At 48.4% G+C, this 27,752-nt stretch overlaps 1 protein-coding gene across 4 annotated transcripts in view; it reads left to right on the top strand.

Moving 5' to 3' along the window:
* The window catches only part of LOC137638837 (tigger transposable element-derived protein 1-like), a 203,531-nt gene that overhangs the window by 28,709 nt on the left and 147,070 nt on the right, over positions 1-27,752 (top strand). For 2 of the 4 annotated variants that reach the window (XM_068371241.1, XM_068371240.1), the window contains exon 1: positions 1,682-12,824. The exons of the other annotated variants lie outside the window; for them this stretch is intronic. In XM_068371241.1, the coding sequence (XP_068227342.1) occupies positions 1,966-3,831 (1,866 nt within the window). In that variant the 5' untranslated portion in view covers positions 1,682-1,965 and the 3' untranslated portion in view covers positions 3,832-12,824. Of the gene's footprint in view, positions 1-1,681; positions 12,825-27,752 lie in introns of those variants that run through there. 4 annotated transcript variants of the gene reach the window in all.

Below are 27,752 nucleotides of genomic sequence, written 5' to 3'. Positions count from 1 at the left end.
GAGTTTTACTCTTATGACAGAGAGTCTTCGGACTCTTGTCGTACGGAGTGTTCGCACGCAGGATCAGTGCTATGCGCGCGACCATCGTCATCAAGAGTTTTACTCTTATGCCAGAGAGCCTTTGGACTCTCGTCGCACAGAGTGTTCGCGCGCGGGATCAGCGCTACGCATGCGACCATCTCGCTGCGCGCAGCCATCGTCATCAAGAGTTTATTTTACTCTTATGACAGACAGTCTTCGAACTCTTGTCGCTCGGAGGGTTCGTGCGGGCACGATCACCGTTATGTTGAACCCTCAGGCTTGCGCAGCCCACTTCCTGTTTTCCATTCAACAGGAGTTAGCGATGAGGTTCCTCCCCACACGAGTTCTGACAGAGCGCGCGATTGTGGTTCACGACCCTCTGTTGCTCCCCCACTTGGCTTCCACCTCTGGACCCAACTCATTCTCGTGTTACGTTACGTGACAGAAAAGCGTTGCGCGACGCTTTCCCAGCGCCAGCGCTTGATTTTCCAACTTCTCAGTTGAGAGAGGGTGCTCGCCTCGCTTCTGCAAGGAGAGACATCTCCGTCGGGAGTCACAGATGAGTTAATGGACGTGACAAATCTGCCGGGTAAGATGAGTCTTGCTGGCGAGTCGAGGGTTGCTTGCTCCCGATGTAGTGGTTTGTGGACTGTGGCCAGATGTAGCACGCAAACTACGTAGCATCCGAATGCCGACCACACTCCAACATTCACCACACAAAAAGGTAAAACGGTGGAATACCCCAAAAATCTAGGTAACAGGTCAAGAGAACTGGGCACTGGGCACCACCCCTTGATTTTTTTACTGGGCAAGGGTACCCAGCTATAACTGTAGCTGCATAATATTATTCAAAGGTAAGCCAATTTCAGGTTATGTAAGTACAGTGAACCCTCGCTACTTTGCGGTTCGACCATCGCGGATTCACCACTTCGCGGGTTTTTTCCATAACCCATATATATATATATATACATATCGCGGATTTTCCGGAAATTTCGAAAATACCGCGAAATCTGAAGACCCCCAAATACGATATTTCGTTACCTGTAATTCCATTAATACTGTAATTAGTAATATCTGCTCTTACTGATTGTTCATTGCATTACATATGATATATAATTCAGCACAGAAAGAAATAAAACACGAAAAGAGAATGTGATCATACGATAATACAGTACTGTATACAGTACGTAGTAAAATTAAATCGAACATGAAACGCAAATCAGATGCAGTCATACCATATTAGAATGGTGTAAGGCTGCTGATGGCTACTACTGTACGTACAGTACTACAAATGTAATGGATGTGCTTCTTTTCCATGAATCTTTTGTATGTATACGTACGTAGCTGCATCCAATAATATTCTTTGTTGCAAAAATCACATTTCGAATAAGCGTACGAGAGAGAGAGAGAGAGAGAGAGAGAGAGAGAGAGAGAGAGAGAGAGAGAGAGAGAGAGAGAGAGAGACACACACACATCCTACAAAAGAATAAAATAACATACGTAAAGCTATTATTATTATTGTTATTATTATTATTGTTGTTGTTAATAAAATTATTATTGTTATTATTATTATCATTATTATTATTATTACTGTATTATTATCATTATTTATTATTATTATTATTAATACTGTACGTACGGTATACGCGGGGTATCTTGTACTTTGAGTTGGTAACCTACGCATCATATAAGACGGGTTGTGATTGGTTCAAGCGCTGATAGATGACGAATCAGAACTCAAGTTTTGTTACCTAGCCTGTGATTGGTGTTTTGCCCGCATCTCCAACCCGCAGCATCTAGGTTCTCGCGGGCCCGGGTCGTCCACTTTCTCTCACGGCGTATCGCTGAGTAGACGTTCTTAAGTTTGTGAAGTTTAATCTGTGCTGTGTGCGACTGTTTTAAGTTGAACTTTTTGTTGAACTTTCTGTTAAATCCTACTGTACAATGCCTCCCAAGCGTTCTGCTTCTACTAAGGCTGGTAGTGAGCCTAAACGCCACCGAAGGATGATGACGATTGCTGAGAAGGTTACGCTTCTCGATATGTTGAAAGACGGTAGAAGCTACGCGGCCGCAGCGCGCCATTTTGGAATCAACGAATCTACTGTTCGCTATATCAAGAAGGACGAGGCGAACATTAGAAAGACGGCTGCAATCACCTTTAGCAGATCAGCGAAGCGAGTCGTTACAACGCGTAATAAAACGATCGTACGCATGGAAGGTGCTTTAGCTGTGTGGATTGCTGACTGCCAGAAGAAGAACATTGCCTTGGATACGAACACCATCCGAACAAAGGCTTTGAGCTTGTATGAGAATTTTGCTGCAAAGGAACCTCAAGACGACGACGGCAACCATGCTGAAGAAGACGATGATGCAGATGAACCTCAACCAGGGACATCCACTGATTCCCAGCCTCAGAAACAACGTTTTTCCGCCAGCAAAGGATGGTTCGCGAAGTTTCAGAAACGCTTCGCCCTGAAAAGCGTTTCCCTGCATGGCGAGGCTGCTTCGGCTGACACTGCCGCTGCTGAAACTTACGTGAACCAGACATTCAAGAATATTATCGCTGAAGGTGGATACAAGCCGGAACAAGTGTTTAATATGGATGAGACCGGCTTGTTTTGGAAGAGAATGCCGTCGCGAACTTTCCTGTTCAAAGGGGAAGCCAAAGCCTCTGGCTTTAAAGCATTCAAGGATCGCGTTACCCTCGTGATGTGTGGCAATGCTGCTGGATTTTTGCTAAAGCCGGGGCTTATTTATAAGTCGAAAAATCCTCGCGCTTTGAAAAATAAGAATAAGAATCTCCTTCCCGTGTACTGGATGCATAATCCAAAATCATGGATTACAAAGACGCTGACCTCCAACTGGTTCCACCAGTGTTTCATCCCGCAAGTCAGCAAATATCTCATAGAGAAGGGCTTGCCATTCAAGATCCTTCTCCTTATGGATAACGCTGGTGGACATGCAACTGATCTGTCGCATGAGGGCATTCAGGTTGAGTTCCTGCCACCCAACACCACGTCATTAATTCAACCGATGGACCAGGGGGTTATCAGGGCGTTCAAGGCCCTCTACACGAAGAATACCTTGGCGGACCTCGTTGCGTGTGTGGATGCTGCCCAAGATGATGAGGATGAAGACTTTAACTTGAAGGCGTACTGGCGGCAGTACACCATAGCCACGTGCCTGCAGAATATTCAGAAGGCACTGCAAGAGATGAAACCTGCAACCGTGAATGCGAGCTGGAAGAAGTTGTGGCCCCAGATTGTTTACGACGACGAGGGATTTACACCTGCTGAAATCCAACACTCTGCAATACGCAAATCTGTGCAGTTGGCTGCCATAATTGGAGGTGACGGGTTTGGCGACATGACGACTGAAGACGTCGACGAGTTGTTGGACTGCCATTCCCAGCCCCTAACTGACGCAGACCTCGAAGACCTGACGAAATCGGCAAGCGAAGAAGAGAGTGAAACCCAGGAAGAGACCCAAGAAAATGTCGAAAAAACGGGCTTAACATTAGAACGGCTTGCCAAGGCCTGCAACCATGCGAAGGAGTTGAAAGAAATGTTGCAAGAGTGGGACGAGGATATGGTTCGGTCTATGCAATTTTCCAACAAGGTCGATGACATCATGACTCCCTACAAGATGCTCTTAGATCGAAAAAAGAAGCAGCGGCAACAACTTCCGATCACAATGTTCTTCCAGCCTCGCAAAAAAGAGCCAGTTCCTCCTGCTACTACGCCTTCGGAAGAAATTGAAGAAGTTGAAGAGGTGTCCCAGGAAAAGACACCTCCGTCTGAAGAGACGTAAAATACTACTCATTGGCTGCACAGTAGAACACATCATCAGCTTCATCATCATCATTTCTACTGTGCAGCAAATTCATCGCCATCATCATTCAAGTTTTTCTTGAACTTCTTTCGTGGTGAGTACAGTAACAATCTTTATTTTTTACTTTCATATTCTAACATTTTAATATTCGTGCCTGTTTTATAGTTTAGTACTGTATGCATTAAGTTAAAGGGAAGGTTTTAAAAGTCTACATGTTGTAACCTATCATATTTTTTTTGTTTAAAATTTACATTTACGTACGTAAAACAATCTCTCTCTCTCTCTCTCTCTCTCTCTCTCTCTCTCTCTCTCTCTCTCTCTCTCTCTCTCTCTCTCTCTCTCTCTCTCTCTCTCTCTCTCTCGTAAATTGTTTTCCTGCTTTGCTACGTACAGTATGTACTGTATGATTTTATATAGATACGGTAAATTATATTTGTAATAACATATTTTGTAAATGCTTTTACTGTAAATATCACTATTTATCATTTTCATCATGCGCGTTAAATGCCTTCTTTGTTCTGAGCGTGGTTGTTTACTGAGCGTACAGTACTTTATGACGCCGTCGTTTCAGGCGGCGTCATAAAGAAAAACATTTCATTTGGAAGTCCTAAGAAAAATTAAGTAAAACATTGGTAATAACAAAATCAACATACTGTATAATCAATATAATCGATGCAAAAACTAACCTATACATATATGTGTACACTAAATGAGTTTGTTTCTTCATTATGATCAGAGATGAATGTAAACAAAACATTGGTTGCCATTTTTTATCGTGCTTTTTAGGTGTTTAGGAAACGCATGATATAAAATCGCCTTTAATATTTGTGCCTGTTTTAGTTTAGGGTGCTGTAGTACAGTACATGCATTAAGTGTTCTGTACATTAAAGGGTAGTTTGTTAACAGTACTACGTACAAGGGAAGGTTTTAAAAGTCCGAATATACATGTTAAATAAATAGGTAAATATGATGTCACTACTTCGCGGATTTTCACCTATCGCGGCCGGGTCTGGAACCTATCTACCGCGATAAACGAGGGTTCACTACTAAACATCAGTAGAGGAAACAAAAAGAATAGGGGGGGAAAAAACAATGATACTAAAGTAAAAACTAAATTAGTGGCTGAGAAGGGGACACTATGGTGTAGTAAATAAAACAGTTTGTATACAAAAATATAAGAAATATTTATTTTGAGAAAAAGAAAATAGTGAGGAGAAAGTACAGGTCTCCAAAAACCAGAAGCAGCAACCTAGATATATCCAGGCAAAGCCTCTTAGGATTCAATCTAGAAAATACACAGTAAATATTCAAGTATAAATATTATACATATCTTGGCTAAATTCAAATGTAATTTAAATAATTGCTTTATATAAAAGCCCTTTTTTCAGGATAAAGCCCTATCTGGTTTGGGATGTAAATTTTCTGATTGTTAACATCAAGACAGCCTTTCCGTTTAATGTACAGTGGATATTATCCAGAGAAAGTTCCAGGCGTATGTCAATAAAAAACTTCAAGCTTAAAGGAGAATCCCGCAACACTGTGGTTCATTATCTGTATGGACAGTCAGCCGGGTTTGGACATTGACAACGCTTACAGTTTGGCTGCCGCTGAAAACTATTCTGTGCCACTTTATGTTCACTTGTTTCTTTGGACAAGTATGCAAAACACTATCCATGGAAACTATTGTTATATTAGCAGTATATTCATGATTGTTTTTTTCTCTCAAGTTTAATTACATCACAAGGTAGTTGGGCGTGCTTGAATCACTCGTCAGTGTACGGGAAGAAGTTATAACAACGAAACAGGCTTTGATTAACATTTCTATTGACAACTTCTCCATCTAACCTATAATCCCTGCTGGGTTCAGGGCACCGTCACTATAATAAAAATAATTCTTTTAGAGATGAAGTAGAGTTCAAATAAACAATACATAAATGTTATAAAATATATTACTGCATTAAGTTTAATCTGAGTAATGATAATAAATAATAAATCTAGAAATAATTAGTATTTTTCCTATCTATTTCTCCACACCGAAGATCAAGGGTGGTGGATGGATGAATCCGATTCCTGCTGGAGGAATCCTCCAGAGGTAAGACCAAACAGGATAAAGGGGCAGTTTCTCCCGCGGATGAGAAAGGCGATCACCGTCTGCTGCCGCTATCAGCGATCTTTCCCGCAACCAGGAAGATTGTTACCTAATGGCTGGTGGAGGGTCTACTCCCTTGACAGGGGAGTGGGGGGAATACCTTTCTTCGCTGCAGGAATCCTCTGAAGGGGAGACCAACCGTTAAAGGAAGTCTTCTCCGTGGATGGGAAAGACATGACTAACATCTGCTACTGTAGTCGGCGATTCTTCCCTCAAGCAGGAGGATTGTTGACAAGTGGTTAGAGGGACTCTCCCTCAGAAGGGAGAGTTCCAGCACCTAGAGGAAATCTCCTTGGCCGCACTCTGTTTCCCATCCATGAGTTCTAGCTCAAGTTAGAGGTCAACATCGGTTGTTGCTTGAAAAACAAGCTGAAGCTCAAATCTGAGTTCTCCTCGGAGGGCATGATACCACTTGTTGGTAGGACGTCTGCCCCATCTTGGGAGGTTTAAGAACCGATACCGTTCGAACTCTGACCAGAGCCCAGAGACCTAGTGGTACAGCATGGTCCTGCCTCCCTTTCTTTGTTGCGTATGGAGGGAGTGTCCAATGTGGTGAAGACGCGAGGAGGTTGACTCCTCGGAGGAAATTTCTGTTTGTCAACCATCTTTTTAGGTCCGTTTCCTGCCTGGCAAGAAAAAGGGGGTATCTTACTTTTGCACATAGTTGTGCCTCAAAACAGGTTGGATTTGAAGGAATCCGCTGCCTGTTTGACAAACTTGAGTGAAACAGTGACTTCAGAGATGTAACCACTGCTGGCTGAAAGTGCATCTCGCAGAAGGAAGAGACTTGTCATTCTCCTCCTAGGATCCCGTCGATCTGTGGAAAAAACTCCTGTATCACTACGATGAATCCAAGGGTACCTGTCTTTGATAAGGAAGCCAGGGTATTTCTCGAGATTTACTTCAATCTTCCAAGCTCGGGAGAAGTCTTTGTGGTAATGAATGTCAGCCACCGAGTCTGTTATTATCAGTATGTCGTGCCGGAGTTTTCGTTGAACGAAGCCGATCCTGACAAACCAGGTTGACACTATGGTAAACCTTTTTGTAAAAGCATGTTAGATGGTGGAAGATAATTCCTCAATGATGGCATTCCTGAATCTAGGAGTATGAGTCCCAGTGGTCAAATGTACCAGTAAATCATATGGACTAATTGTTTGTTTGACCATATGCCTTCTCCTTGACGATCAGAGTTAGATAAGCTAACTTGTTCAAGGAGAAGAGGATGGAACTAGAGACTCTCTATAGGAGGAGATGACTGTAAGGCTTAAAAAGAGACCTCAATTAAACAAATCGTTCTGTCCAAAGATGTAACGTGAGACGGGCGTCCTACTGGATGTTCGGATCGAGAAGGTAAAGAGAGATCTGGCCTCTCACTTCCACAGGTGGGAGGAAGAGAGAAAGTGTATTCTCCTGAAGCTGAGCTGTGATTCTCTGTTCTTTTTGGAAAGAGATGCGTACTCCAGAGTCGTAGGAGGGGACACGCCACAGGGTAACCTCCTCAAGGACGAGAAAATAGGGAGATACAGTATCTCGTGGATAGAAATACCAATGATGTCCATAGCATCCCTTTATCAGCTTTGACCAAGTGGCATCTTTTCTTGGTGAAGTGAGGGACAAAGAAGTCCACCACTGCGCTAGAGCAATTACAACTGGAGAAGTAGCACTTCTACAACACCAATCACATTGGTGATCCCAGGTGGTCACCCATCCAAGTACTGATCAGACTCAGTGTTTCTTCTTTTCACTAATCTGAAGAGATGGTTTTTCAACAGGGTATAGCAATTTACAGGGAAAACCCCGGTGGCAGTATGGCGCCGTCATAGAGTTGAAGGACAAGACCGAGGTCAAGCTAAGGGTTTGCCAAGTATGCTTCTCCGCAGGAGAATCCTGCCGAGTTCAATTACATGGAACGGCGTTAAAGAAAAAATGGGGGATAACCCCACGGAGTTATCTCTTGATGATGCAGGTAAGAAGGGCTGAGGAGAGGATCCATGGAGTCGGCCCGAGAACTGTGACAGAGATTCTACAAGTTCTCGAACTTGTGGAGAGATGGGAAACAAATACCCCAAGGGATTATGTTCACAATATTGTTTCAGAGTCATCGGAGAGGCTAGTAGTTGAAAGACCTCTATTTCGGCAGCTTGTGTAGAACTATGTTCTACCTGCATAGTGGCGGGGAATAGGCAAGGGACCTGCGCAACTAACAAAGCTCTTTTATTCAAGGAAGATGCTGAATTGTAAGGTAATCATGTACCACAGTGACCAAAAGGAAGAGATATGAAGCAGAAGAGGCAACCAAGTCCCTTAGACACACGGTCTGATGAAAACGTTTGTAAGGGGTGAACATTTGAGAGTGCTGATGATAGCATTGCACTTGTGTGAAATAAGTTCTCAGTGGCGAGTAAGGTATTAAGCACCAAGGTTGACACTCGTGCTTTACCCCTCTCATCGAAGGTGAGTGTTGGGTTAGATTCCAGAAGGGTAGAGTATGCTAAACTCCCTCAACTGCATGCCGTGGTAAGCAATACCGGAGTAGGGCAACTTGCAGAAGGTTACCTGGCCCCACGAAGTTCTGTGTCAACTGGATGAAGAGAATCGTTCTGATACTCTAAAGCGATTGAGGAAGCCAAGGTGGTAGAGTGATCTGCTTAAGACAAAGAGAGCAGGAGGGTCTCACTGGGAAGCAGATAGCATGTTTTAGTGAGGATCGCAGCCAGAAGAGATCTGCAATCCTTACCAGAGAAGATCTCCATTGAATGAAGTAGGAAAACACCCCTAGGGTCAAGGTTTCAAAGATTCTCCGGAACCATCTGTGATTCTGCCTGCAAGCAGGAAGAGCTATCTAAGGTTTCTAGAAACCAGAAACATGGAAGAGAGCTGATGATCAATCGCGAGGTGGCGAGCTGACAGGCAATGAGGTGATGGTGAACGCCGAGGAACTGGCGAACAACGAAGAGTTGTTGAATGCCTAGAGGCTGCCGAGCTCCTGTGACTTGGTGGATGATGAGCCAGGGAGAGGGGGGATTCCAGAGAAGTGGGCCAGCTGGCTGACGGCGAGTCTGCTGATGGCAATCTTGCACTGGAGAGGAGTGAAAGTCATGGGGTGACGAGTGGCGATCACATGACGAACTCCTGCCCCCGCAGCTGGAGAATGACGATCACCCAAAGGAAAGTGGCGAGCAGCTGGTGAATGATGAGGGCCCAAAGGCAAATGTCTGGCAGGTGCTGGAGAAGATCGTCGGTCCTAAGAAGGGCTGAAGAGACACATTTTAACCGCAAGAGAAGAAGAACGTCTAGAGCAGCGAGGAGGACTGTGCTCCCAGTAAGAGTGATGATCCTCTCGAGGGGATTGTCAGTGGCGACAAGGATTCTCCACAGAAGAAACTTGTCCCGAAGGAGTCAGCGGAGAGTTACGTTGGTTTCTAGATCTCTGGAACGGTGTCTCTAAGGGAGGCCTTCCTCGCAGACGAGAGACATCCTGCCGTAGGAGATAATTGCCTCACATTTTGCTCCATCCCCGACGGAAGAGTCGACTAAGCATTGGGGAGAGCGATGAGATGTGGTTGTCAGCAATTCTCCCTGCAAGCGGGAAGGTTGCTAGACAGAAGCTGATTAAGGGAAGTTCTCCCTCGGAAGGGAAAGTTGTACAACACCTGGAGGCGAGACTCCGGGCAGCGCTCTCTGCTTCCCATCAATAAGCATTGTTCAAGTTGAAGGTCTGGGAAATATAGCCCAAGTTAGTTCTGGGTTCACCCCGAATGGATCTCCTAACTGGAACCCCTGAAGTAACCCAGTATGCCACTGCCCTTGTTCCTATGCCTGAGCATGAAGAATGAAGGAGTATTGAAGTAGAGAGTGTTGCAGAGACTGAACCACTTTTGGAAGGTACCTCATCCTCATAAGGGAAAGGTCGAAGTCAGCGTGTTAATCAGGAGCTGCCACAGGCGCAGGAGAACAGGACTGTGACGGAGCTGGGACAGCAGATTCCACAGGAATGAATTGCTCTGCCATTCTACGTTAGCTGACTTAGCCGAACGAAGAAATAAGTCATCCCTAGCTGAGGAAACATAAAAAGAATGAAAGAAAAACTCCCTTGGGAGGACCACCTAACCCGTGAACAGAAAAGGTGTTCCCCGAGAGAACAGAAACATAATAAGGACTGCGTACTCCGTTTGCCGGCTGCCATCATCAGGAGAAGGAGAGTGGCGGCAGAAGAACTGTAAAAAAAGTATTACAATTAATTAATCAGGTGATGAAAACAAACTACTCAGGATAACCAATAAACCCACCTGCGGGAAAGGGGTTCCCTAAGGAGGGCGGATAAGCTAAAGACTATGCACTCCCCGTGCCGGCTAAGTATGGCCGTTAGCCTATCGAGGCATGAAGGAATGCAGCGTTGAGTGCTGTAAAAAGTTAAATTACAAAGAGTTATTATTTCAACTTAATTACTGAAGGAAAAACAGGAGGGCAACCTAACCCTCGTAATGGGAAAGGTGTTCTTCGCAGAGGATCTGCCGGCTGCCCATGTAACAAGGAAGAGCAAGACTAAAGTCAAACTATGGGTAGGCTGCAAGCGTTCTTCGGAGAGCGACATTAACATTCAAACGGAGGAGTATTCACTTAAGGACGACTCCCCTGCGGCAGAGTCTGGGTCACTCGGGGAACGCTACTATCCTACTGGTTGTCCAGCATCCGAGGGGGGAAGATCGTAAGAGAAGGTTCTCTGCCCTCGAGAACCTACCGCACTACGCTGTCGCACAAAGATCAACATTCACTCTAATGAAAAGAAAGCTTAGATATATATGAAAACCTTATATGATTTTTTTCATATGTAAAAACATGTCTGTACTGTATAAGAATAAAAGAAAAAAAAGGTCAAATGGCCTGTTAAATTTGGGGAGGAGAGTCTCACCGAGACAAAAGCAAAGTGGGTGCTCAGCCTAGGTATGTGAGTGAGCGGGGTAGCCAGCTACCTCCCACCCCTCCCGCTAACTAACTGTTTGGGCGATTATCCCTCATTAAAAGTTCTATGGCTCGTCTTTCAGCTTTGCTGAAAGTAATATCTCTATAGATAGCAAAGGTTTGTATAGTGACTGAATAAAGCCTATTTTTTTGTATTGTATCATGGGTACCCATGAAATCTAGATCTAAGAAATGTTCATAATTTTCATATATTTACACGAGTAGTCGTGCACTTAGTATGAGGTTAAGTTGGTAGGGTATCAAGGTGAATAGAAAGTGATAAGGTAGTCCTAGACTATGCTGTTAGCTACCTGCTATAGTCTAATATCAAACTAAGTTGGACCAAAGTCCACACTAGGCCAGTTGTGAGGATTTATGGTACAGTATTAAGGGTGCTTTATGAGTTTGGTTCCACTTCAAAGAATGTAGGATACTTGCTTTGAAACTGGTAGATGCTTAACTACAGTGGTACCTCGGTAAATTTTCTCAATCTGTTCCGTAAGGGCAATCGTATACTAAACATAACGCAGTCCAAAAATTTTCTTCCCCTAAGGAACGAAGGATTTGATTTACTTTGTTGTGCAATCGCTAATCTTGACCTGTTTTGGAGTTGGTGTCTTTAATTTATACATTCCTTAATATTATCTTATTGGAAGAAGTAATGAGTCATCAAAGTGGTAGCTGTATGTGTCAGTACCACTAATTTTAATAACTCACTTTTACTCAAAGGAGAATTCCAAAATGATGACCAGAGAAAAAGTTGGTGTTAAAACCGCAAAGTTTTTGTTTATTTTTATTGCTTCTATTTGACAAATGAACTCTGTTTCTTTTGGTAAGGAAGTTGTAATATTTTATGCTGTGTATGAAATATAAGATTTGTAGCACATGTGGAATACTGTACAATATGGTATACAGTACATAATGTAAGATAAAAGAAGTACAGTACTAAGTTTATTCTTGGGAGAATATTTAATCAGTACAGTAATGTGCTAAACATTATGTTGAGTTAGCTATCACAGAATCATCTTGTATTAAACACAATGTTTTACTTCAATTGTGTTCCTGTTGTAAAATATCTTTTATAAGTTTTAAATTGCAATTGTATGAGGATTTATTGGATTTTTTTGTATACCATTACAATATATGATTTTTTTCACTAGGTTTAGAATTACAATATATAAAGTCAAGTACAAAAGTTTTCATCATGGTTTGAATGTTGTAAAAACTTATTAGATTATAATGTACTATTATAAACCAATTGTGTTATTGCTGTCTTCAATGGGCTCAAAACTACATTACTGTATCAGTAATCCACGTGGCAATATGATTGTATCTTAGGAATTTGCAATCTCCCTTCATCTACATCTAGCCCATGTGCCTGCACAGTATATGAATTTATTAGCATTAGTACTTTACAACAGTTACTCACTTACTTCAAAGTCAGCAGACAAATTTACATGCAGACTAATTCATGTTGCGTACAGTGCAATCTTGCTTTGTTGTTCCTCACTTGCCCTTTACTGTTACTTGTTACTGATTGAAAAGAACACATTAACACAGTGCCCGTATGCACATTATAAAAACATATAAACCCACATCATCATTAATGTTATGTATAGTACAGGTACTCTGATTTTCTTAAAACATTGTTCAACTTTTAACTTGTTTCATGTTGCAAAGAATAAACACACACAGTACTTCTTTTTTTACACCTGTAATAATTTATGACTAAGAATAAATAGAATAAATAACAAAGGTTTTAAAGTGGAGTTTTAAGAGCATTAAAGTAAAAATAGCTATTTATTGAGTGTGGTTATCAGCATCAGGATTGCAGCTTTGGAGCAGAACCCCCTTTCTCAAGGTTAGTAGAATTTCAACTTTTACATGTGATGCAAACTTTATTTTTATTTCTACAGTATTTTTTTTTTTTCCATCACTAATACAAGCCAATGCTATTTATAGGGGATACTGCTTTCGGAGAAACCGAAAGACAAGCCATAAGACTTTTAGTGAGTGTTAACCATCCATCCGCTTAGATGTCAGGATGCCAGAAAAGTTTCAATCAATCAATCAATAATCATCCATCCGCTAGCTAGCGGGATAGAAGAGAGTAGTTTGCTAACTCACTCATTCACACACCTGGACTGTGTAACCATTTTTGCTTTTGGCTCGGTGGAGAACGGACGTTGCTGCTCTCCCCCTCTCCAATTGACTTGCAATTGTTAACTTGATTGCTTTTATTTATTTATTTATTTTTTTTTCAGTGTGTGTGTGCTCTCTCCTTCGCCGTCCTCATGCGAACTTGTCTGGGACCTGAGGGCGGCTCCTGTGGCCCTTTCATGTCCTCCTTGGATACAGACCCCCATTCGCTGTGTCCTTCCTGCCGAGGGGGCCGTTGTGAACAGGACAACACATGCTCTGAATGCCGGGGGTGTAGTTTGGGGGCCGGTGAAAGAAAAAGTCCATAAGAGATTTTTCGCCTTATGGTCTTCCTCGAAATCGAAGAAACCTTGGACTTCTTTGACCCCCGATCTCTTCCTGAAGCTACTGCTCAATCGGTCTTCCCTGGGGAACAATCTAGTAGAAGCGCAGACCAGTTACCACCAGGTCAACCTTGGGGTTTAAGGAATGGGACTGTTTCCCCTAGAGAAGCAGTTATGCCCCTCCCCTTGGATGGAACTTTATCATTTTCCAATCTAATACAGGTTTGGCTGTCGCTGGATATGATCGGTCCCCTGTCGAAGGAGGATTTGCTAAAACTCCGTCAACTCAGTGCTGAGAGGAAGCGGACCATGGCTTCCTCGGAGGGGAAACCTTTGTCGCCGTTGAGTGTGTGCCCACAAGATCCAAGGGTTTCGTCTACTCTGACTGCTGACGGATCCTACCCTTCGCTTTCATCTGCTGCTTCTGCCGTTGCCAAAAATTGTGCTCCCCCCCCAGGCTGAGCCAATTTTTCTGTCGAGGTGGAGCAAACTGTGAGGTAGGTCTCTCCTGCGGTTGGGCATCTCTCTTATCCTAGAGTGAGATTTCCCCCCCGCAGAGACCCCATTCCAGAGGTCTTCTAGAAGCTGTCACTCTCCTTGCAGAGCAATTCGTCCCTGCGGAAGATCTTCGTTGTTGCCAACAAACGCCCAGAGAGCTGAGTCCTCCTCGTCGCTCCAGATGTTCTCCACCCATCAGGAAACATCTCTTCTGTTCTCCTAGTGACCAACGATCCTCTCTCTCGCCCGCTAGACGGTCTCCTTCAGTCTCTCGTCCCTCGTCTGCTGCTGGTTACTCATCACCTCGAGATTGTCCTTCCAGAGACCATCACACGTCACCATGTGACTCGCCTCTTCTCTCGCCATCGAGAGATCATCGTCAGCCTCGCCGACAACCCTCTTGTTATCGACACTCGCTTGCTTCTATGGACTCTCTTGTCACTCTCGGACTGGTCGTCACTCGCCAGCTTTTCGCGGTTTGCCTGTGCTTGTCGTTCTCCAGCTGCTTATCGTTCGCCAGCTGCTCGCCGTTCTCCACTTCTCATCTATCATCAACTGCTCGTCGTTCGCCAGCTGTTTGTTGTTTGCCAGGCCACAGGCTATCTCCCTTAGACCGATTGCAGACCTCCTGACACTCGCCTCCTCCTCAAGCATCGGCACTCACCAACTCTCTGTTTGGCAGTTCCATTCAGATCCTTGGTTTCTAGTCACTCTCTGTCCCGTAAGTGCCGATCGCCAGGACTAGATCGCCTCTCACCTAAGCAAGACCGTAAGTCACCTTCCATCTCTTACAGGTCAGCTCGTGATGGTTGCTTGCCAGCACAAATATCCAGGACAACCCACGATCACCGCAGAGACCACACCTGTCATCCTCTTTCAGAGAGGAGTCTTCAAGTAAAAAGTTAAGTCCTGAATCATCACTCCCTAGGGAATCTTCCGTCTAAGGAGTTTAAGCAGGGCAGACGTCCAGTCCCGTTCCCTTCCAAAAGGGATCTGGGGAGGTTACAGCTTTCTACCTTAAGGCATCGCTCTTCCAAGCATGAGCTGGAAGCCGTACTGTTGCCAGTTGGACCAGGTAAGGATCCTAATCCTCCTCCTTATCAGGCTCCCAAACAAGACCTCCAGCACCTAGCCTTCCGAGGGATCTTCCGACCGGCTCCGCTGTCGGTAAGGAACCCTGGTTTGAAGCCCTGGTCAAGACAGTGAGTCAGGCTGTTACGGTGTCATTCCTCCACAGGAGTCATCTACCAGCCCGCAAGGATTTCTCTGATGAGGTCTGCTTCTCCTCCATCCGACCCCAGACGTACGTCTGCAGTTCCAGCCTTTCAGGGGCCCTTGAGGATGACTATCTCTCCTCTCAGGAGGAAGCGAGGAGCAGCTGTACTAAGTGTGGTATGCCTCCAGGATTTCTCTCAGGTCCAGTTGACTCCGGTATGAACAACCGAGCAGAAGAGTAGGATCATCTATCCGAATCCTCCTGGGGGAGACACCTTTCATCGTTGCTGGAGCTGAGGTTTTTACTCTCCCAGAGAAGTGTCATTGACAGAGGCGTTTCGCCTCTCCCCGATTAAGGTGGTGCCCACAGAATAACGACCCTTGTCAAAACCTTTTCATGCGAAAGTTGTTACCTCAGCAAGAGAGGGGCAAAGGGAGAAAGACCCTAGACATTCACTCCTGGAGGAGTATTTTTCATCTCGTAGTAGTTTACGGACTGTGGCCAGACATAGCACACAGATTGCCTGGTGTCTGAATGCCAACCACACCTCAACTTCTCACTACACAAAAAATGCGGTGGAATACCTAGAAATCTGGGCAAAAGGTAAACAGTCAAGAAGAACTGGTCACTCGGCACCACCTCTTAATTTTATACTGGGCAAGGGGGCCCAGCTAAAACCTTAGAATTTCCTAATATTCTAGAGTACACATTTCTTCAGAACAATGGCATGGCTCCATGATTCTTTATTTCAAGTTGGTTGAACATTAGGAGAGGAAGTAAAATACACTAAAAATTGATAGCTGAGGAGGAGACAGGTTATGAAAGGATATTGTTTACAAAAATTAAAATTGTTCCGTAACCAAAATACAAACCACGCTATTTACATTGGGTTTACCTTTCGGCGTAGCTGAAATTGACGAGCCAATAGATTTTAACGAGGGTTAACTACCCCCACACTAGTTAGCGGGGGTAGGGGAAGGGGTAGCTTGCTACCCCTCCCCCCCACACACCGGTGATTTGCTTCACTTCACTTTTGGCTCGGACGATGTACAGACGTCTGTGTCTATCGTCCTCGTTTTTTGACAGCCTTAATCTTTTTTTGCTTTTCCTCAGACTTTGTGTGTTTGAAGTTGGCCTCGCCTTTTGCTGTTCATCATGCGCAAGTGCCCTGGGATTGCCGGTCGCCCTTGCGGTACCTTCATGTCTGCGGTGGATACTGATCCTCATACCCCTTGCCCGCAGTGTCGAGGCTGACGGTGTGATAGTGAAAATACATGTAGGGAGTGGTCTGCCTCCCAGTGGGAGAGGTTTGCCCGCCGGCGTAAGAAGAAGTCCAAGAGAGACCGTTCTCCTTCGGGGGTTGCCTTGAAGGAGGAAGACTCTCGGGACTTCTTCCGCCGCCCAAACCTCCTCTGAAGCTCCCCCTCGTCCGGCTCCTAGTGAGAGGCTGCCGAGTGGGAGTGCAGGCCCTAGTTCTGTTTCCCGACCTCGGGGTGCGGGAGAGGGCGTCGGCTCCCATAGCGGGGCGGTTCCCCCTCCTCCTCCGGGGGAGGATTTTGATAATGTTAACTCCATGTATAATGATGATCTTTTTCAGCTTTGGGGTTCCTTGGGGCTTAAGGGCCTGCCCTCCAAGGAAGCCCTGTTTGAACTTATTCAGTTGGGGGCCGCTGTCAAGCAGTCGCCGGTGATAGCAGAGGTAGATCCTCTGTCTATCGTCGACGTCGTGGTGGCAGAGGCTTCCGATGAGTCTGGTCAAACCTCTGCGGCTCCTGATGGTGATGACGTTGCTGAAGGCTCTCCTCCCCCTTCTGTACATCCTTCGGAGGGGGAAGGGGGTCCTACGGGCTCTCCTGCGGCTAAGTCTCCCCCTCGGGGGAGCACTCTGACTGAGACTCCTCTTCGGTGGACTGATGATCCTGACGACCTCCCTCGTGGCCGCCTTCGCCGTAAGGCTCATTGTCCGCTTCGCCGCAAGGGCCTCCCGTCTCCCTATAAGGGTGTCAAGAGGCGCCTTTTTGAGTCTTCTCCTCCTCCGTCCTCCGATGGGGACTCTCCTCACCAGAAGCAGTCTGTAGCAGCCGCGTCCTTAGACCTCTCCGGGGATCGTTCTCGTTCTCGTTCTCCTACGCCTTCCAAACCTTCTACTGATCTCGTCAGCCGACGGGCACCGGCCCCTACGGGGCAAAGGGATGTCGCCCACGGTGTGAGCGCTTCCCTTGCGCGTCAGGGTTCCCCTGCGCGCCCTTCTGCGCGTTCACGCGTAGTTGCTCACCAACGCTCTCCTGCTCGTCAGCGCTCTCCTGATTGCCAGCGCGCTCCTGCTCGCCAGCGCTCTTCTGATGATCAACGCCCTACTGCTTGCCAGCGCTCTCCTAAGGATAACGAACATCCTCCTGTTCCTGCTGCGCGCCCAGCACGCCAACGGTCTCCTGAGCGCACTAGGTCTCCTGCTCGTCAACACGCACCTGCGCTTCCAGTTCCTGACGCGCGCCCTGTGCGCCCACGCTCGCCCACGCGTCCTAGAACTCCGGTTCAGGACTTGGGCAAGGACTCAACTTCTCCTCGCCCTCGTGATCCTGCTCGTCAGCTTTCTCCTGCGCAGCAACGCGCGCGGTCTCCTGCGCGTACATCTAGAGTTCCTGCACGCCCACGCGCCTCCTCTTCCTGAGCCCACTCGCGAGCGTTCGCCTTTGCGCGTCGCGCCGACCGTTCCTGCGCAGCCTTCTACGTGCCGTCTCCCTGCTCGCCAGCGTTCTCCAGCGCGACAGCGATCTCCGATGCGTCAACGTTCTCGTTCTTGTCAGCGATCTCCTGCGCGTCAACGATCTCCAGCGCGTCAGCGTTCCCCTGAGCGTCGGCGATCTCCAGATCCTCCGCGTGATCCATCGCCTGCGCGCAAGCGCTCTCCTACGTGTCAGCGCCTAGCAGATCCAGAGAAACATAGATCCCCTGTGTTCAGCTCGCCCACGCGCGGTCGCTCGCCTGCGCGGTTGCTCACCTGCGCGTTCTACGTGCTATCGCTCGCCAACGCGCGACCACGCGCCAACTCGCCATCGCTCGCCCACGCGTCACAGGTCTCCAGGACACTCGGTCCCCTGGCCCTCAGCGGTCTCCTGAGCGCTCTCGTTCGCCCACTCGCCAACGCGCTCACTCGCCAGCTCGCCCACGCGCCCGCTCGCCCACGCGCTCGCTCGCCCACGCGCTCGCTCGCCCACGCGCTCGCTCGCCCACGCGCTCACTCGCCTACGCGCCCGTTCGCCCGCTCGCGATTGCTCCCGCGCTCGTTTGTCTCCGCGCGATTGCGCGCCCGCGCTCAAACAGCCCCTCGCGCGAGCGTCAGCACGACCCCAGTTCGCGTCGGGTTCCGCAGCTCGCGGCAGCAGCCGGGACGCGTGTCGCCAGGTTGCAGTCGGGATCGCCTCCACCTAAGCGCAGGTCTCTTTTGCAGGACAAGGAAGGACCTTCGGAGAGGTCAAGGCAACTTTCTTCCCCTTCTTTTTTGCAGGCAGGTCCAGTGGTGTCCACTCCGAAGGATCGCCCGATCCCCTTCCCTCCAGCGGGAATTTCGGACTCTGTGTCCGTGTCTCGGCAATCCTGGTTTGGTCCTTTGATGCGGGCGTTAGTGAAGGCTATGAAGCCGGCACTCGCCGATCTAGGACACAAGCCAGCGACGGCCTCGTCCCCACTGAAGAGAAGGAGAGGAGTGGACTTCGTGGTGACTTCTCCCAGGGAGAAGTTGGTTCCTAAGAGGTCCGTCAGGAAGGCCCCGTCCCCTTCGCAGTCGTTTTCTCCTTCTACCGTAGACGAGGCTTTTCCGTCCTCGGGAGAGTCCAGTGAGGCGGCGGTCTCCCCCTCGGCACCAAGGGGGAGTCACCTCCTCGTGGAGGAGAATCGTCTCGCGCAGAAGGTGCCTACTAGACCACTTTGCTGGAGTCTTGTATCCCACCCAGGAGGGAACCCAAGGACTCCAAGACGTTGCCGAAGTCTTCTGCACGTATTCGTCAGGAACCAGCTAGACCCCGGGAGAACGTCCACGTGTCTCCCCACGTGTCTCCCCAGGAGAGCAGCAAGAATCTGAGCATGCCTTCTGGCAGGTCCTGGACCTTATGAGACAGCTCAATGGGTTCATGGACCCTGTGATCGCCCCCCGTGAAGGCAAGGACACGGTCCTGGATCAGGTTTATGGGACTCAGAAGCCCCCAAAGGCCAGCGTGGCTTTGCCCTGGTCCCAGGGGCTGAAGAGTGCCAGAGCCAGGGCTAATGCTCAGCTCGCAGTACTTGCTACCTCCAGTCGTTCCTCTGCCGGGAACAAACTCCTCCCACCTCCTCGTCTCCAGCAGAGGAGGTATTTTGAGATCATGGGGGAGTCTAGCCTCGCTCTTCCCCTCCACCATTCGGTAGAAGAGCTTACTAGGGGAGTTCCTCTTGAGAAGCTCTCCGCCCGGCAGGTGACGTTCTCGGCGTCAGAGATTCTAAGCCATGAGAAGGTCGCGAAGTGCGCCATGCAGGCCACTTCGTGGCTGGATGTCTGGCTAGGTTCTCTGGGCATCCTATTGCGCTCTGAGGATCTGTCTAAGGAGAGTAATAGGAAGGCCCTGGAGACCTTCCTCCTCTCGGGCACTCGCTCCATCGAGTTCCTGGCGCATCAGGTCACCAACCTGTGGGCCAACTCGGTGCTCAAGCGTCGTGATGTGGTGACCGAGAAGATCCATCCGAAGGTCCCCGCCGTGGACGTCAACAGGCTCAGACACGCCTCCCTCCTCGGGGGGAATTTGTTTGAGCCCCAGGACATGGAACGTACAGCTGAGAGGTGGAGGAAGTCGAGTCAGGACTCCCTCCTCCAAAGGGCCCTTGCATCTCGGCCCTACATGCCTCCAGCTCCGCAGCAACATCAGCAGCAGCCTCGCAAGACACCGAAGCAGGCGCCGGCAGCTAAGAAAGTGGTGTCTAAGCCCCAGCCCTTTCCTGCCAAGGACAAGTGGGGCAGTAAGTCCTCCAGGGGAGGCAAGACTCCTAGAGGGAGCGGCTGCAAACGCTAGGAGTAGCACCTGTGGGGGGATGCCTTCAAAGTTGCGTGCACAGGTGGCAGCAACATGGGACCGGCGCTTGGACGGTCTCCGTGATCGGCCAAGGGTATCGCGTCCCATTCACGACATCTCAACCTCCCCTGACAGCGAATCCAGTGTCGTTGAGCTCCTATGCCATGGGATCGGTAAAGGGGCTAGCCCTTCGGGCAGAAGTCGAGACCATCCTCAAGAAGGATGTTCTCCAGGAGGTCGTCGACGGCTCCCCAGGCTTCTTCAGTCGACTCTTTCTTGTAAAGAAGGCGTCTGGAGGCTGGAGACCCGTCATCGACCTCTCAGCTCTGAACAAGTTTGTCAAGCAAACTTCGTTCAGCATGGAGACAGCGGACACGGTCAGACTTGCGGTGAGACCACAAGACTTCATGTGCACACTGGATCTGAAGGACGCGTACTTCCAGATCCCAATCCATCCGTCTTCCAGGAAGTACTTGAGATTCAGCCTAGACAGCAAGACCTACCAGTTCAAGGTGCTGTGCTTCGGTCTCTCCACAGCACCTCAGGTGTTCACCAGAGTGTTTACCCTGATTTCGTCGTGGGCACACAGGAACGGCATCCGTCTCCTTCGTTATCTGGACGACTGGCTGATCCTAGCAGACTCGGAGTCGGCCCTTCTTCAACACCGAGACAGGCTTCTGGGACTTTGCCAGGATCTGGGGATCGTGGTAAATCTCGAGAAGTCCTCTCTGCAGCCGTCCCAACGACTGGTTTATCTAGGCATGTTGTTAGACACCAATCTCCACAAAGCCTTTCCATCAGACGACAGGATAGCAAGGCTGAGGAGGGTGGCAGAACCCTTCCTCAGGCGAGAAGAGCTTCCTGCCCAATCGTGGTTGCGTCTCTTAGGTCACCTGTCCTCCCTGGCACGTCTGGTTCCAAACGGCCGTCTCAGGATGAGATCCCTGCAGTGGCGGCTCAAGTCCCAGTGGAGTCAAGGATCCGATTCCCCGGACTTCCTGATCCCGATAGGACCTTCGGAACAGGCGGACCTGCGGTGGTGGCTGGTCGACGAGAACCTGCGAAAGGGAGTGGATCTTCTCGTCCTCCCCCCGGAATTGACACTGTTTTCGGACGCGTCAAAAGAAGGGTGGGGGGCGCACATTCTGAACCAGAGGACCTCAGGCCTTTGGTCAGAATCAGAAAAGTACCTGCACATCAACCTGCTAGAAATGAAGGCCGTTTTCCTGGCTCTTCAACAGTTCCAACGGACCCTGGCGGGTCACTCCGTGGTGGTGATGAGCGACAACACCACGGTAGTGGCTTATATCAACAAGCAGGGAGGTACTTTTCGCAGCATATATCCCATCTTGCAGTAGAGATTCTGAGGTGGACCGAAGTCCACTCGATAACACTATCAGCTCGCTTCATTCCTGGCAATAGAAATGTGCTCGCCGACAGTCTGAGCAGGGCTTCGCAGATAGTGAGTACCGAGTGGTCTTTGGATCCTGAGATAGCCAACAAAGTCCTGACTTTGTGGGGTTCCCTGACCGTGGATCTGTTCGCGACAGCTTTGAATTTCAAACTGCTCCTGTACTGCTCCCCAGTCCCGGACCCCAAGGCACTCTGGCAAGATGCTTTCCAACAACGATGGGACAACATCGACGTGTACGCCTTCCCTCCGTTCTGTCTGATGAGAAGGGTGCTCAACAGGACCAGACTATCGGTCAACTTATCGATGACTCTGATAGCTCCGCTGCGGCATTACGCGGAATGGTTCCCGGACCTTCTGCAGCTCCTGACGGAGATCCCGAGAGAACTTCCCCCACGACACGAGCTACTCAGACAACCACATTGCAACATCTTCCACAGAGCCGTAGCTTCACTTCGGCTTCACGCCTGGAAACTGTCCAGCGTCTCCTCACGGAGAGAGGCTCTTCGCAACAGGTTGCAGAGAGAATGTCTCGGCACCTGCGAAAGTCCTCAGAGGGAGTCTACCAGGCAAAGTGGAGAGTCTTCTGTGGTTGGTGTCGTGGGAGGGGTATCTCTCCACTCGATGCCACTATTCCAGCAATAGCGGAGTTTCTCGTTTATTTGCGGGAGGAAATGCGCCTTTCGGTCTCAGCGGTGAAAGGCTATCGCTCAGCCTTAAGCTTGGCTTTTAGGCTGAAAGGAGTGAACATTTCTTCCTCGCTGGAACTCTCTACTCATACGTAGCTATGAGCTTACCTGCCCTCAGTCGGAAGTGAGACCTCCTCCTTGGAACGTGGTTCGGGTCCTCAGGGCTCTTAAGAGACCTCCCTTCAAACCATTACGCCAGTCCTCTGATCGCCACCTGTCTTGGAAGACGGCTTTCCTGCTCGCTTTGGCCTTTGCCAAGCGAGTTAGTGAACTTCATGGTCTCTCGTACGACGTCGCCCATTCAAGGGGATGGGGGGAGGTAACGTTCAGGTTCGTCCCTGAGTTTGTTGCCAAGACTCAGAACCCTGGAGTGCCGGACCCACGGTTCGACTCTTTCAGGGTCGCGAGTCTCCGTTCTGTAACAAGCGACCCAGAGCAGCTGCTATTATGTCCAGTGAGGAGTCTGAGGTGTTACTTGAAGAGAACAGCTGCAGTTCGTCCTCAGGTGCAAGCATTGTTTGTTAGCAAAGGCAGAACGAAGAGGAGGGTCACCAAGAACACCATCTCGGCTTGGATTCGAAGGGTTATCCATCACGCCTCGAATTCGGACCCTCCTCTGTCACGTCGCCCTAGGGCACACGACGTCAGGGGTATCGCGACGTCCCTGGCCTTCAAGAGAAACTTCTCTGTGACGCAGGTACTTCAAGCTGGGGTCTGGAAGCGTCAGACGACCTTCACAGCCCACTACCTGCAGGACGTGACCCACAGGAGCCTCGATACTTTTTCTATCGGTCCTGTGGTGGCTGCACAACAGCTGGCTCCTTTATGGACAAGTAGCAGTAGGTTGAGGGCATTGTTACCCGGTTTTAGTCTGCGTGAATGAAAGAGTATGTCTGACCCTTATTTCTTTCTTCATCCTCCCCTCTCTTGGGGAAGCAGCATCCTGGTCTCCGCATAGCTGACCTCAACCTCTGCAGGTAAACCATGCTCCCTTGTGTTCCTAGTATTAAGCTTAATACTGTCGCGTCCCCCATACCCTGACGAGGTGGTATTGGGAACGTCCTATCCTGGATTCCTATCTAAAGGTCTCAAGGTCAACTTCATAGGACGAGTCACGCTCTTTCCTCCACAGACAACTTATGTAGGCCACATGTTCCTTGCGAAGCAAAGGAACTTGTAAGGTGCAGGGACTCCTTTTCTCGATTGCTACTCACTTGGAGTCGGAGTCCCCGGGTAAAGCCAAAGTCAGTAAGGCTGGGGACTTTCCACCCTTCCTAAGGGGTAAGTCACCCAATGTAAGTAGCGTGGTTTGTATTTCGGTTACGGAACAAATGACAAATTCGGAGATAATTTGTATTTTTCCTAACCATACAAACCTTAGCTATTTACATATATTTGCCCGCCAGCCAAGTCAAGTCCTACCTCTAAGTGAAGTGAAGCAAATCACCGGTGTGTAGGGGGGGAGGGGTAGCGAGCTACCCCTTCCCCTACCCCCGCTAACTAGCGGGGGGGGGGGGGGGGGTAGTTAACCCTCGTTAAAATCTATTGGCTCGTCAATTTCAGCTACGCCGAAAGGTAAACCCAATGTAAATAGCTAAGGTTTGTATGGTTAGGAAAAATACAAATTATCTCCAAATTTGTCATTTTTTAAATATGTAACTTCCCTGGTAGTTACATATATATAGCTTAATCCCGCGTTTCGTCGCGCGCACGGAAGAAATTCAAATTTCGCGGCAATCACTGCCAGGTGAGTAGGTGGTCATACATGAGCGCCATCTCTCATAGGTAACTGGAACCATTCCCAACATTCCTCAGAAATTCACTGCCGATGATCGAGTCAACACTTCGGAAATTCGTTTCGTTGATTTTACTTTATCTACAATTTGGTGAAGTACCTTTTGTTTGATTATTGTTGATGGCTTTCGTTGCTTATTTTTTGGATATTCCCTTTGACTTTTCACTCAGTTTAGATAGACTTTGTTGGTTTTTAGACCTGGACTTTTTTCTGATTACAAATGGCTGACTCTGTAATAAGAAGGTGTGTTAGAGGATGCAAAACTCGTATGCCTAAGGCCTCTGTTGATCCTCACTCAATATGTCAATATGTAATGGTTGCAGAGGGCATGAATGTACTTTTAGTGACAGATGCGTTGAATGTCGGTCTTTATCTGATAGAGAGTGGAAGGAGTTTGATCGCTATGTTAAGCGATTAGAGAAGGATAGGCTTAGAAGAGCTAGATCGACCAGTGTTCTTTCCAATAGATCATCTGATAGTCATATTCCTTCTAATGTGCTTCATACTAATATTCCTATTCCTGATCCAAAGGCAGTAGTTCCAGACCCCGCTATGGTGTCGAAGGTAAGTTAGCCTTCTTTGAAGGATGTGTTGGCTGCAATATCAATCTTAGGTGCACAGGTTCAATCCCTTACTTCAGAAAAAGAAGTTATGTGGGGTGCAGTGCAGGGCTTGCAAAGCAAGTTTGTGAATAGTGAAAGTGAAGTGGAGGGTGCGTCCGTTGTGTCCGTCATAATCCCAGCCCGGGACCTCTTCCATGCTCCCCAACCCCTTGGAGAAGGAATGTCGAAAGGCGAAAGGATAGGTCAGACCTTGATCAGCGAACGGACGTCCCCTCGAGCGATCCTGTTGACGCTTTCCAGGACGCTCCCCCTCGCCGCAGGAAAGGCGAGGTAAGAAAGTGTTCGTCCTCGTCGGATGACGCAAAACCTAGACGTGGTTGGCGTCAACCGCTTCTTTCAAGGCCTCTCAAGAGACGTATGTCTCCTGCTAAGTTACAGCAACCATCCTGTAGTAACTGGAGCTCGCTGGAAGTTTTTCTTTCGGAAGGAGACGACGTGCCAGCGCCTAAACAGCCGCGTAAGGCACATAGTTCGTCGGAGGAAGAGGGTGCTCATTTTACTTCTGTGCACGCTTCTCCCCCTCCCCCAGATTGGGAGATTTTGCAAGGGCTTTCTCCTCCTGGTGGCCAGATGACAACGGTTGACGCTCCCTTGCAGCGATCGGTACGCAGTTCAGGTAGCGATAGGAATCGCGATGCCCCCTCGCAGCAGTCTGGACACGCGCAGGACGCGCCTCAAGTGTCAGATCTGTCAGAGCTGAAGAGATCTATTACATCCCTGTTTGATGCATACAAGTCACAAACAGAAGAGTCTCGTAGAAAAGAACCAAAGGATATCAACAGACCAAGGGAAGGAGCTATCGCTAACCAGGGCGCTATCGGCCAGCAAGTTATTCCTGCGCTAAGCAAAGCTCCCTCGCAGCGATCGGGATGCGTTACGGGAAGCGACAAGGTTCTGGACGCTCCCTCGTGGCATGCTGGAAGCATGCAGCAACCTGGACGCATGCAATCAGGATTTGTCCCCGCAGCATGGTAGACAACCAGTTGTCTCTCCCTCGCGGCATGCGGGACGCGCAGTTAACACCGGACGCAATGTTGACGCTTCCTTGCAGCATGATGTAAATATGCTGGAAGCACATGAGCATGACTCTCCCTCGAGACATGCGGGAGTTTGGCAAGACGCACGCAAGCGTGACGCTTCCCTGCAATTGACTGGAATCTTACACGATGTTCCATCATAGCATGATGAGTTTTTTCTGGAAGACGAGAATCGACAGGATGAGGCGGTTTTGTCTCCTACTCATTCAACTCAGGAGATCGATATCCCCTTAGCCGAAGTTTCAGAGGGATCCCAGGAAAAGCTGCATGCAGCTGATCTTAAAAAGTTGCGGGCTGTTCTAGCTAAATTGTATCCAGAGGACTTTACTCAGCCTATGCCTCAGAGCCCGCCCTCTCAGTTTTTGAAGGGCAAACCCCGGAAACTATCCTTGTTCAAGAAAATGGTTCTTGCCAGATCGGTAAAGAGAGCTTTCTTAACTCTCAATCAATGGGCTTCCAAGAGAAAGGATCGAGGGAAGGCCTCCTTTTCATTTCCCCCTACTAGACTGGCCTCCAGATCTAGTTTGTGGTATGAAACTGGGGAGGTTCACGGTTTGGGAGTTCTTGCCTCCTCCTAGGGAGACTTCTCCAGACTTGTTGACGCCTCACGCAGGTCAGCCATGAGCAAGTCTAAGATTATGTGGTCCACTTGTGAGATGGATCACTTGCTGAAGGGCATTTTTAGGACTATAGAAGTCTTCAGCTTAATGGACTGGACTCTCGAAACCCTCGCAGAGGTCACAGATCCAAAGAACGAAGCTCAGATGCATCTGATTGCCTGTCTTGATAAGGCCGTGAGGGATGGGTCCGTCGAACTCTCTGCCCTTTTCACGGCAGGAGTTCTTAAAAAGAGGGCTATGCTATGTTCCTTCCTATCTTCAGGTTTGACCCTTGCTCAGAGATCAGAGCTTTTATTTGCTCCTTTGGGTAACCATCTCTTCCCTTCTGACTTAGTGAAGGACTTGTCGGCAGCTCTTGCACAACAGGCTACGCAAGACCTTATCTCTAGGACTGCCAAGAAAGTCCTCCCGGCTAGCTTTTTAGCGAGGAAGCAAAAGGAAGCTCCTCCCACTCACCAGTCCTTTCATGGGAGAGCCCCTTCAAGGGGAACTCAGAGAATTGCTGCTGGAGGACAACCTCGCAGATTCTCAAGGCAATAACCCAAATCAAAGAAGTGAGCCCTGCAACCTCCAGACACTAGTGGGAGCCAGGTTATCCCACTTTTGGCAAGAGTGGAGCCAAAGGGGGCCGGACGTCTGGACAATCGATGTCCTGAAGGAGGGGTACAAGATCCCCTTCCTGAGAATGCCTCCCATGTCGTCGGAACCCTTAGAGTTGACAGCAACCTACTCAGGGTACAAGGCAGCAGCTCTTCAAGAGCAAGTCAACCTAATGCTGTCGAAATCAGCCTAAGAAGTAGTAGAGGACACCTCTTCGGAGGGTTTTTACAACAGACTTTTTCTAGTTCCGAAGAACTCAGGGGGATGGAGACCTGTTCTGGACGTCAGTCCCCTAAACAAGTTTGTCAGCAAAGTAAAATTTGCCATGGAAACTTCTGCATCAGTCATAGCAGGCACCAGACAGGGAGACTGGATGGTGTCATTAAATCTGCAGGACGCGTATTTCCACATCTCGACACACCCGAACCACAGAAAATTTCTAAGATTCGTGTTCCTAAAAACTACTTATCAGTTCAAAGCACTCTGTTTTGGACTGAGCACGGCTCCCTACGTTTTTACCCGAGTGGTTGCCAACGTGGCTCGTTGGCGACACCTAAAGGGAGTACGGATATCTATGTGCCTGGACGACTGGCCACTCAGAGCAAGGTCGCAAGAAAAGTGTCTGGAGGCTCTTCAAATTACAATGTCCTTGACGCAACAGTTAGGTCTGATGGTGAATGAATGAATGATTTAAAGTTTTCAGGCATCCTGACATCTAAGGTCGTTGACGCCGGTAACATTAAATTTATGTATACATAAGTAAAAAATGAAATAA

This window comes from Palaemon carinicauda, chromosome 3, assembly GCF_036898095.1.
Source record: "Palaemon carinicauda isolate YSFRI2023 chromosome 3, ASM3689809v2, whole genome shotgun sequence".
NCBI lineage: Eukaryota > Metazoa > Arthropoda > Malacostraca > Decapoda > Palaemonidae > Palaemon > Palaemon carinicauda.
This window is presented reverse-complemented; position numbering and strand designations above follow the sequence as displayed.